The sequence below is a fragment of the Ceratosolen solmsi genome, unplaced genomic scaffold (genome assembly GCF_000503995.2).
Source record: "Ceratosolen solmsi marchali unplaced genomic scaffold, CerSol_1.0 scaffold56, whole genome shotgun sequence".
NCBI lineage: Eukaryota > Metazoa > Arthropoda > Insecta > Hymenoptera > Agaonidae > Ceratosolen > Ceratosolen solmsi.
This window is the reverse complement of record NW_011948425.1, coordinates 3,748,123-3,761,221: the sequence shown is the minus strand read 5'-3', so window position 1 is coordinate 3,761,221 and position 13,099 is coordinate 3,748,123. Positions and strand designations below refer to the sequence as shown.

General features: G+C 32.3%; 1 protein-coding gene across 2 annotated transcripts in view; it reads right to left on the bottom strand.

Moving 5' to 3' along the window:
- Window positions 1-13,099, bottom strand: part of Rtnl1 (reticulon) — a 55,652-nt gene that overhangs the window by 877 nt on the left and 41,676 nt on the right. For both annotated transcript variants that reach the window (XM_011500345.1, XM_011500346.1), the window contains 2 exons: window positions 3,556-3,763; window positions 1,569-1,777 (listed from right to left, as the gene is read on the bottom strand). In XM_011500345.1, the coding sequence (XP_011498647.1) occupies window positions 1,569-1,777; window positions 3,556-3,763 (417 nt within the window). The remainder of the gene's footprint in view (window positions 1-1,568; window positions 1,778-3,555; window positions 3,764-13,099) is intronic.

The window sequence follows — 13,099 nt, the reverse complement described above, 5'->3', positions numbered from 1 at the left end:
AAAAAAATATATCCCCCACTTTTAATTCGCATGAATTCGAATGTGTCAGGTATTTACGATAAATCATAAAATGTATGATATTTCTGAATTTAATGAAGAAGCCCTAATGTGGAAAATTTTTGTATGCTTCAAATTAGTTTTACGCTATTCATTATTTTATGTAAATTTTTTCGAATTTTATCTGCCTCAGTAATTGTAACAACTTTTTTAAATTGCAAATAATTTAATCATTCTTACATGAAAAACAACTTAACGTAAGAAGATTAGGCATTTTAAATAGAATGTTATTTAAAAATTTCCAGTTCAGTGTTGTATCAAGAATTAGTATTCTTATTAGTTTCGACTTTTACGTACAATTTTCGCTATTCGATTTAATTGCAAAATTTCAAATATTTGAATGCGGTGAAATTTAAATGCCAAATACTATTATTACGATAGACTTCATCAATCGTAAATAAATTTTTCTAAAAATCTTTTTTAAAAGAAAATTTGCTTAATTTTGGGTTAAGCATTTATCTGTTAAAGCATGAATTTGAAATGGTGCGATAAAAGTCAGTACATCTGCTTACTTTGATAATAAAGAAGGTAACAATAATTCTACAATAACCACTCAAACTCAATGGTTGCGATAAAATATTAAGGCGAGATATGCTGTGAAATATAATTATTTAAATAATGTCACATTCATTCGCTTGTTGGCGATTAATTTTGTTCGGTAATGATTACGTATATTTTTAATATGCGCGTAAAGTCATTATTTATTGGATATAAATGAGTATTTAAAATATAAAGAATTTAAAATAAAAAACAAATACTCTACATTTTCAAATATTTTTACGTTATTTATTCGAAAATATGTGTTTCAGCATTAAAAATTATTCTTGCATGTAAAAAGGCAATTTCTCGTTAAGAATATTCTGATACAATGGTAATAATAGTACGATTTTTATATTAAAAAATGCATAAATTTTATATTTTACAAGAGTTATAAAAAGATAAGTATGAGTAGATCTCAAACATTTCATCAGACGACAAGAATAAAATAAAAATATAAAGAGCGAAGAAGGAAAGAGTAAAGAAAAATGATTATTATAGATAACTCTATATCTAAATAATATTGATGTAAAAATTTTTGAAGTATAATATTATTGAATTATTAATATTATTAATATATTTATAAAATCGATATAATCCTCACCCACTTTACAAATACTATAATAATCTATTGCTCTACACGTAAATACTCCTGTATATTATATATTTAAAAAAACATTTTAACATGAATTCAACATAATACAGAAAATCGCACAATTGCTCGATCGTTTTATTTGCCCATGTTTCTGTAAACTTAAAAACATACTTGAATCCAAATGGAACGAGCGCTACTCTCTTTTTACAATCACGATTTTATTTTTACATTTTGACTACATTTAGCCAAAGTTATTTCATAAAATTATTTTAAGTCACTGATTACAACCTACATTGAACTGTCGGAATAATAAATTGATTCCGAGATAAATTGATTACCTATTGACTTTACAGATAAAATTAAAATTGTGAATACTGACGGATGATGATGAGGGTCATTCCGTTGAACCATGAGCCAAGGTACGTGAAGAACCACAACAAGAATCCAAACTTGAGCGAATCAACGAAGTCCTCGACCAGGAAAAGCCTGCGCAGTTCGGTTACGGCTGCATTAGCATTCGCAACCGCAATGTCGGCAACTTCGTGCACCTTCGAGCTGGGCAGCGTCAGGTCAAGTTCGAGAATGTCTCTGAAAGGGCAGAGAAGCCATTATTAGTGAGCTCGTCCTTAACCACTTCAGGCATTATTCATTTGGAAGATTTTTCGTTACACGTTAAAACGGGTTCGTTACACCTTAAATAAAGCTTATTATTTTATAACAATGTATTCTGGATATTTGCACGAACCAACTCATCTCATATCTTTTTGTCGTTTACTTATAACGTATCCTAATTTGGTTAATAATCTTAAGTTGGAAAGTGAATCGATGCTTTATAAGAAAAGATCAAGTCAGATAAGCGTTGAGGTGTTTTATATTGTATATTTTATAATTGTAATTTGTTATTTTCAAAGTTTCCATTAATTCGGCTTGATAACGATAACAAACTCTGATGTGACATAAATAGAATACATAAATTCAAAAAAAAAAAAAAAAAAAAAAGGCTATTTTGGTTATCTATTGTAATACAATTTTTTGTCGTATACGATAATATGAGAATAATATTTATACCTTATTTATAGAGAAATTATATATTTCGTTATATTTCAACGTTTGATACGCAATGAAAAAAAAACTCCTAATAGTAGATTGGCATCGCTTATATACGGATTAAATTTTGAACAGAAAGACTTAAATATAAATGGACTGTTGATGTTAGATTAAGAAAACGTAAGCTACATATAGCAATAGTAATAGACAGAGAGAGAGAGAGAGAGAGAGAGAGAGAGAGAGAGCATTTGTTTGTTAATAATCGTTTCGTTAATTACACAACTGACATTTACATTTAAAATATTGTGCTGTTTCTTTAAAATATCCAGTCAATTTATGCCAATTGTGATACTTGAATAATAGTGGTACTTAATACTTGTGTACTTAATTTAAAATACTAAAGTACAAAATGTAATTTTATAAATTCTACAATAAATTTTTAACGTTTTCAATCGAAAAACAAACTGAAATAAAAAATATATATATACTAATCACGTTTAGCATTTAAAAAAGCATATAAAACTTTTAGAATTCATAGTTTCATTTGATAGTGTGAATAATATATTGAGTGAAAAAACCAGACGAAATGTGATAACATTCCGTTGTTAATAAGTAGTTAATAGCGCGGAAAATTATTAGTTTTATATCTTAATAGTTAAAATAGTAAATAATTGAACATTTTTCATTTTTACAACAAATGTTAATTTTCAAAAAAAATCAAGGACATTGATTTTTTTAATTTTAAGCTTTTATTATCCTATTATTCATTAGTGATTATTTTAAATAATTATAAAAAAAATATATATATATATATATATAAATGCCTAATAAGTGTTGTGAATTACACGAGTCTTAACAATAATAACGGGACATCATCATCATCATAGATATGTGATAAAGTATAAATTAAGTTATTATAAATTTACTAGAATTTTTTGACACTACCAAATTGCATTGTAGGTAAAGTTTTTGGAGCCCAGCGGATAAATTAATGTTAAAGACAAGGTTAATTGAGTTCACACGTGCGGTAACGGGAAACTATATTTCACAACGTTATACGATAGTTAACGGACGGTATTCTTTCAACAGTCATAGTAGTTTTCTCACATTCTTATTACTTGTTCTGTATTCCAATTACAATAAGGTTTCTCATTCTTTCGATTAAACTTAATTGAACTTTATATTATAAACTAAACATATTTATTAAAATATTTTAATAAACTGTAATGTATTATTACAGTTATTCAATGCCTTGAAATTTGACCTTCTAGGCTGTTGCAAGTGAAGACGAGGAGGCAAAAAACTTTCGATATACTTACTTGAATGGGTGTCCATCTGACGTTTTTTGAACGGCCTGAATGACAGTCTTGTAGATACGGAAAGCGATGGTGAAAAGGAGAATAAAAAGAGATATGTAAGCTAGAACACTGATCAGACTAAAGTAGGCCAGTGATAAAAGCACTCCGAGTGTTACACCAAAAACGATTCCCGACTTTTTCGGATCGCGCCAATAAATTAGAGATGCCACTGTAAAAATAAAAGTACTTTGTTATTCATTCGGCTAAATTTTGACGAATTAAATAGAATTAATAAACTTTCACTTTTCAGCATGTTCGTGTATATTCGTGGTTCGAGATTATGTAGGAAAATTTAGAAAATTGATAAATCATGGCTTTATTAAAAATATTGATATATGTTTGTATGAATTAAACCTGTTGGATATGATGCATAAGATCGAGGAAATAAGCTTAAATTTGCATTTTGTTATTAATTTAATTGAAACAATTTTCTATAAATTATAGAATTAATAGAACGGCATTATTGTTGAGAAAACTAAAGAAAAACAAATAACACTATCGTTAAGAAGTTTTTCAAAATTTAAAAAATTTTCAAGTAAAATAATTCGATGATTCCATATTTACATTTCGAGCACTACATTTACAATTACGAGATTAAATAAAATTAAATAAGATGTTTAAATAAGATGTTAGATAAGCTGAATTAATGTAAACTGGTAATATTTAGTTTCATAATAAAGAGAATAAAATTTATAGTCAGAAGCAAAGTAAGACCAAATTTAAAATTAAATTAATATAAAATCTTCGTATTGAAATGGAAACAGGAAGTAAAATTTAAGTAAAATAGTACAGTAATAAAAATTTCAAAGAATTCAAGTTACTTTTACAGGATTAGAATAAATGATTGCCGTATTCGTGTAATTAATCCTATTAAAAAATAATAGTAAATTAAATTAATGGTTTATCTGAATTCAGAATGACAAGTAATGAATGTAAATAAGAGAAAAGTTCTTATTACAATCAGAATTGCCAAAACCGGTTTTGCAGAATATTAATTGACTTAGTGGTACCGATAGGGGCCATCTCAACTGTAATAACCATCAGAGTGTTAATATACTTATCAACGAATTTAACGACACACCACAAATAAGATAAAGCCAGTGCAAACGAATGTCGAACAGATATATATATATATATATATATATATATATATATATATGGGGGGGGGGATAGCGTGCACGCGAGATCTGGTTGAATGTAATGGATGAAATTGATATACTTGTGAGAGTTGAGTGCGCGGGAACCTCGCAGATTGGAATCTTCAAACCCCGGAGCGATATGGCGGAAGCGGAGCCAGAAGGTGGAATGTCGTCACGGTCCGGATGCTCGGTCGCGAGTAAATCGGAAATAAAATGCCGTGCTGCGATCTAAGCTCGATCGTACTCGTCGGCGAGTCAATTGATATGGGGATCGCGTCGCAGGTTTGGCTACGAGTAGCCGATCACCCCTCCGTAGCCGTAGCCGGTGACGAGTCGCGACGATGAGGCGTCGGACTTTGGTTGGCCCCGACCGGGTAGGAGTGTAATATGTTGATGTGCGCGTGAGGTCTTTCTCATCCGCTTTCGGCCCGCAACTCCGCAAGAATATGCTTTCGAATTTTTCTGCACGTGATGGGCATTCTTTATGAGAAATATTGATTTGAGGATCGTTGACCTTTTTGGTTGGTATTTGGTTTGGCGCTCGATGGCAGTCCGAAAGTTCGCCGAGAGGATCGCCGAAGTAAGTGGTATTGGGAAAGCGAGTAAGTCAAACGTTTGTCCCATTAAATATTTCATTGGTGCCTCGTGAAAAGGCAGACTTTGTAATTTGTTAAATTATTTTCATTGCGAGTTCATTATGCTCTGCAATTCAATAATAACACATGGCATTCGTTGATTCAATTTGAATATTTGAAAATAGCATTTAAACTTTGTCTTGATGGGAGGATCGATCGAATTGTCCATCTAATAAGTCATAAAACCATCGTTTTATATAAAGTCAATTTTAAATCATATAATGTAAATTGAAAACACACCATGCCAACTGAAACATTTCACTTCGAAATCGATAAATCTTTTGGATCTTTTGATCATTGGATAATTAAAAGAATTTATTATTTATTCGTGTTAATAATAATATATTACGAAATTATGACTGCGAAAGCGTCATTAACAATTATTCTCTTTCCTTATTCGTCAACACATTACAACTATGTTAATCAATTAGAATTTTTCAATTGTAAATAAACTCGTGCAAATTTTAAAATTTCCATTAATATGGCTACACTACATAGCAAATTTGATGGATAGATATTATCTATTTATATACACATCTTCTTGTGATATTTAATGAATTTACCCTATTATAATATATTTTAAGTGTATCAACAGACACAATTGCAATTTGTTTGTTTATTTATAAAATATGATGAAAATAAAGACTATAGAATTATCATGGAACTGATAATTAAAAGTATAAATTAGTATTTATATTCCTTGTATTTATTTTACTATTTATATTCCGAGTATTATTTCCTATTTTACAAAAGCAACGACAGAATATTGTTGCATAAATTTTGCATTTATCATACCACCTATTTTCGTTAATAACAAATGAAAAATTGTTCAAATTAATAAGGTGTCTAAATATTCTTAAGCACTGGACAATTCCAATTCTTTGTGAATGGAAGTTCGATTATTGATTTAAAAGTATTTAAAAATATCGATATACATAATCTATATCATTTTTATGAAAATTAAAATTTCGTGCATTATACACATTGAATTAATAGCACGAATAAAAGTTAATGTAAAAACTGATAAAACAAAAAAAAAAAAAAAAAAAAACCACTACTTAAATTGAAAATTTGAATCTCATGGCAAAAATCTCCGTACGATTACTAAGAGGATTATTAGAAAATATTGAAAGGTAAAATAACTTGCGTAGTTGTTGGATAAATTTATAATTGTGTTGTATATAACTTCATTGAAATAAGTTTGATCATAGGAAATTGCACTCTTAATGTTTTCTATTGTAAACTTATTTACAAAACTAAATGTTGGGCACACAGTTGAAAATTAATTTTCCTCGAATATTTATAAACAATATTGATAAATTTAATATTACAAATTATATAATCCTATGAAATAGTGACGATTTTTAAAATGCATATAGAATAAATTAAATTTGATTTACCAAGGGTACCGACTCTTAGAACTGTCACCGCAAAAACGTTTGTACACATACATATTTATGAAAAATTACAAGTTGCATCTCGAATCGAAAGTATTGAGAATTATAGGAATTGACGGGCCAATTCATCGAAACAGTCTGTATATTTCATATTCAACAGATGACGTTCGATTAGCTGAAAATATCGATTCGATCTTGTAGAATAATTTTGTAAATTAATTCTATAAATATATAATAAAATTTAAAAATTTATGATTTTATGTTCATACTAAAATACTTAACCTTGAATATTTCAAAATAATCATATATAGAAGAAATACATATTTTCATAAAGAAAAAAGAGCTCAATGCTGATGATAATACGCTTAAATTCGATTCATTTTTAATAGTATAATTTTTGGTCAACATTTATAGAATTATTTCTTATTTTATTAACACAAGTGTCTGCAATACAATTTATACGATGATATAAAAAAAACCCACTGATGAGTGGCTCAATGATACAAATGTTTGGTAATAAGAGTTTGAACAGAAATATAAATTTTTTTATATCACTATGTTTCGGAGCGTATGCATATGTAAATGACATTTGTGTATGTATATGCACTACATATAAAATAATAAGGATGAAAAAGTATCGAAGAATAGTTATATATATATATATATATATAATTATCTATTTATTATCTCAACGTATGAAAATATTATAAACGACGTGGTATAATATACCTTAGCTATTTTAACGTTTTGGAGTCGACTGTCCTAAATAGCAAGTCCGACGACTTCACGTAATATCGAATCTGACTACTAAGAATAGAGCGAAGCTTAAAAGAATAAAGAAATGTAAAGCTCGCATGCTTGAATTAACATTACCAATTGAATGCATTGGAATAAATATCTTATCGATTGTACTTGTAAAAATTGATTAGCCCATACTTAAAAATCAGACATATTGATTTTGTACAAATTAATTGGCTCTCCATGCTATTCATGCGCAAGTAAATCATCGTTTAACCCGAAAGTCCTGCAAAATAACAATAATATGTATGATAAATTATTATTGATATGATTTTATTGTTTTAATTTGATTTAATTAAATTGTAATGGTGTCTTATCACTATCATATTATAAATTTAGATATAATTTTGACGCAAATTGTTGGTTTCTATTTATTTTATTAAATCATTACTTATGACAATTATATATGACAATAATTTTCTTCCCAGAACATTCACGACTTATAAAGAAAAACAGAAACTTTATATAAATATATATATATATATATATATATATATATATATATATATAAATAATACAACTTTCCATAAAAGCCGCAACTATATAAAATAATATCTCTCCAGATCTAAAACGCACGACATATCGATCTCTCTCCCAGAGGAATTCCAATGCGCACAAAGTCTAAAAGCAGTTATTTTTGGGCGCCGTGTCGTACGCGAATCAACTAATGGAATTCGGAGTAAAGATGTTAAAAATGTAAGTAACCTAATTAATGAAATGAGCAATGAGCTGTGTATGCTTCGGTAAAAGAAGCACTTGTGAAGCACCGATGATATCCCCCGTCGATGACTCGGAACCAACGAACCACTAAAGCTATCTATCTATCACGTGCTGCGCGACCTTGTGCGTAGCGAATGCGTTCACGAATTCATGGATTATCGCGAGATTAATTTTTTTCTTAACCAATGGTCGCCATGAGGCAAGTACGTGTGCAATGTGTGCAATTAAACGCTTGGGCGGGGAAATTGCCTGTGAAAATCATCGATCGTCGGCCGAAAGTCGCAAACGAGGGATAATAATAATACCTGGAGTCGACGACGTGAAGCCACATAGCCGCAAGCTCTAATGAGTACTAAGCTTAATGTTTTCTGGATGAAAATGGTTGTCCTGGTATCAGGGTATCTATATTATAATATTTTCACGTAAAATGTATTGTATGTAGTAAATGCAGTTTCCGTGCAAATATTCATATACAAGTTGGTTCTCAACACTTCAATCATTATCAAGTGAAATACTTCAATTAACTGAATAATAAGAGACGACGAATAATAAGAGAAACAAATTTTTTTAATACAAATAATAAGAGTTTAATGAAGCATATTTACTCGACGCTATCTAATACCCAAACGATCGTCTTCGTTTGCATTTTTATGTTTAAATTTTTTTTTAAATATTTTATGATATTTAAGATATTTAAAAATTGTTTCATTAGATTTATCTCAGAGTTAAGGATTATTGACGTTTGAAGGAAGAAATTTAATGTTGTATCTAACTAATATTATTTATTATCACAAACTCATATTTACAATGTATTTTGTTATTTACCTTAATAAAAGAGACGACTCATTAATTATTTTTACTTACACTTTGTTAAAACCTTTTCTGTATAATTTTTGTGTGTGCGCGCGCGCGCGCGCGTGTGTGTATGATTTTTTTTTTTTTTTTTTTAATTCTATTGTGAAATATGAAATATTATTGATAAGACATGTTTTTCTAATTACACATATTTATTTACTTTTAACTCTATAAAATACATTAACAAATTTTTATATATTTATTGATTTTTTTTTTCTTTAATGAAAGCTATTTTTAATAATATTAATGATCGTTAAAGTAAAGTATTGTTTTACTTACCGAAAGCATTATAATTGAATTGAATTTTATTTCAACTTAAATAATGAAACGCAAATTACTTACAGCAACATCATTGCTATTTCTATTTAATATTGATTAGTTATTTTAAAATATTGGTTAAATTGGCAATTCCGTCGTTGAAAAGTGAAATTCATGATATTACATTAAAATTTTGTATGCAACATTTTTAATACGATCAATATTTATTTATGTATTAATATTTATAGCGAGGTAAACTAATTTATAATTGATAATTTAAAATATTTAGCTTGCGTAGTTCGTGGAATGATGGATGTAGCGGACTTGTGATGATTTTAGTCTCGGTTATTTGGAACTTATTACCATTTCTATAAATAACATTTGTCATGCAACTTTCATATTAATGAATACGATTATAGATCGAATTCCTATAACGGGGAAAGAAGCGTTCCAAGTAGTAATTAATCCCATCAATTTTAATAAATAAGAAATAAGTTTTGACAGAATATCGAGTGTAAAAAATGCTACTATTAGCTATTAATGACGCAGATTCGTGATTTGGTTGTTAAAATTTTAATGCTATATTACGAGTGCTCCTTCCGAAAATAAACACAAATTTAACGAGGCATGACATAGTGTTACAACAATGAAATAGTATTACAATAAAACTTCAATTACTTCGATACAACATGATAATAACATGCCATGTGTCGATACATCGACGCTAATAAACTATCTGGCCGCGTGTTATTTAAGTCGCTCATGAATTGTCATATTTGCAGAGTATTAAGCGCTTATAGACTTGCCTTACGATTTTCCAAAAAACAATTAAAGAAAAACAATCATTTATTGTTATTTCCTGGTACTTCTCCTAATGCATATTAACATTACAATGCTAATGAGAGATTTATTAAGCTGACGGCATCCACGATGATTATGTGTGTGTACGTCAATGATCGTGGTGATCGAGGCGACCCAAAGTTCGCGTGTGACTCGCACTTTGCAGCGCTCTTTATTCATTTCACATCCCATCAAATGTTTCCTTTTCGTTCAAGCACTTTTTATCAACTGGCTATATAAGCTCGACGCAGCTACTGGAGCAGTCGAGCGACTCTGAACCGCGCGCTTGTATCGCTTGCGAAGGAGCCACTTTTGCTCCTTATAATTTTTAAGTACCGACAAGCTCGATAAAATTCACGAGATGACCCTCGGCCACAATTCAATCGTCGCTAAAGCGTACGTCAGCACGTTAACAGAAGCGCCAGCCACAGCTGCATTGTAAAGATAGACGAAGGCGAGGGCAAAGAGCGACTCGAAGCCGACTTCATGTTGCACTCGAGGGGACAACGAGAAGGATAGGGTGGAGGTGGGGCGGGGACAAGGCAGTTTAGTTAGAGAACGATGAAAGGAAGCCCCGTGGCAGCCTAGGCATAGGGTGCACGAGCACGTGGTACGTAGCGGTGGTACGGGCTTGACAGGCTACGAGTCCCTCGATCACAGATACAGATACAGATACAGAGAGAGAGAGAGAGAGAGAGAGAGAGAGAGAAAACTTTCGCGCGCAAAAGCAGTGGGGAGGATCAAGCACGGGACGCAAACGAGTGCCTGAGCGGAAATACAATCGCGCTGCTTTAATAGCGATCCTCGCCTCCACGACACCCCCGCTCGCGCGGCAACCATATGTTGTCGGAGTAACGGTCCCTTCGACTCACCAGGTCCACGTTCCGAGAGATCCTTAGCCGCCTCCGCGGCATTAGCTTTGCGTACCATCGTCTCCGCACTCGAGTCTCCTCCTCCTCCCAGCCCCAAACGTCCCCCTGGCTAATTCGTCGACGAACGGAATCGCGCGCAAACACTCCGACAGTCTCGACTCCCCTTCGCTCAGTTTCTTTCGATTCTTTGGGTACGGAGGGTACTACACGAATTCGCCCGAACGTCCACGCCGTACCTGTGAAAGCGGGAGACCAACTAACTTGGTGGTGCCACGGTCGTGTGAACTGCGGCCGCGCGAAAGAGAGAAGAAAGCGACGCGCGAGTGAGTGGAGGGGACCGGAGCCATGCCGCGGCGGTGCAACAGCAAGCAAGAACGAGGAATAAAGGAAGCCTTTGAGAGATGTTGAGACGGAGAATTGGTTGGGATCGGGTGGACGGGGGGAAGGGGGTGAGATGGGGGTGGGGTGGGAATGGTGGTGGTGGTGGTTAGACGGGGATAGAGAGCGAAATGGAAAAATCTGGCAAAAATACGATAAGGGCGCGAGGGAGGCGAGGAGGTAAAGCGATCGGGGAACTTGAGAGGACAAACAATCTGTGCCAGATGTGAAAATAGTCGAACTAAAGGAGCACCGAATAATAGGCAAAAAGATCCAAAGTCCGAACTTTTTTAGGGAACTTTGGTGGATGAAGCGAGAGAAGGGGATGTGAAGAATGTCAAAATTCGAGGTTCGCTTGTGCGTGTGTTAGTTTTATTGGCGAAGTAACCGAATGATGAATGATACGACTATGCTACTTTCTCATTGCAAGTATGATTCGGTGGGTGAAATCAATAAGCACTGCACTAAAGTTCGAAACTGTCGCTCTAATGTCTATTAAGCTGCGCCGCTTCGATTTTTACTCTTTGTTTCTGTTTTTCACTTTGCGGCGTAGGCACACAATGAAGATGGAGTTGGAGGGACAAAGCGAGCTTGAAATAAACGACTGAGGCCGAGACGAGGGGAATAGGAATGATTAAGCTCGAAGAGCAAGGCCAAGGAAATTGAACATAAAAAACGCGATGCACAGATTGTTCGCTCAATGTATGCGTATGCACGGAACAAAGCCAGAAGATGGGAGTTTGCTTATGGATTTCAGTCTTTGCTCTTAATTATGCTATGTCGATAGATTTTCCGTGTGAAAAAAAAAAAAAGAAAAAAGGCTTGCATCGTTATTATTTGATTGCGGTATATAAATCAGACATAGTTGCCAATGCATTGGAAAAAGAAAAAAAAAAGCGAAGCATTGCACGTGGCGCTACATGTACTTGGATTGAAAAAGCACAAAGAGACGTAAGAAAGGATGAGAACAACTACGATCGAACGTAGAGCGGCAAGAGACTCGGACGATTGAATGTAGGTGGCAGCACTTAGCAATAAATAGTTGGGGGCAAGGCACATGTAGGTAGAATTTGAATTTAATTAGCGCGTGTGATTCTACTTTCTTCGATAAATATCGAGAGAATCGGAGATGGAGTAGAAGCCATTCGTCTGTATAATTACACAACTAAACAGTGGTAGGTAATTTGTTGTTATATTCGCAAACACAAATCTCACGACAACTGCTTCGTCACGCTTCTTTCTGCTCAATAAAAAGTTATTATTTATTCTTGAAGTTAAAGAGCAGTTTCAAGGGCAACGGGGGCCTCACATTCCCTCGTCAATACCACAATAAAATAACGTAAGGACGGCAAAAAGGGTAGAATAACTATGTCATAATGACTTGGGCCATGAAAACTTTGGAAATATTTCTGCAAGGTATCTTTTGCAATGCTTAATATTATAAAAGTTTCACGCTCGGATGAGTGACATTCGAATATTTTGAAACACTTGTTATTTAATACAATGTAGATACATTTTTTAATTTTAATAAATACTATTGCTATGTTGATATATGAAATTATAACGATTGTTATGAACCTGACATTTCCAAATTAATAACCAATTATAAATAT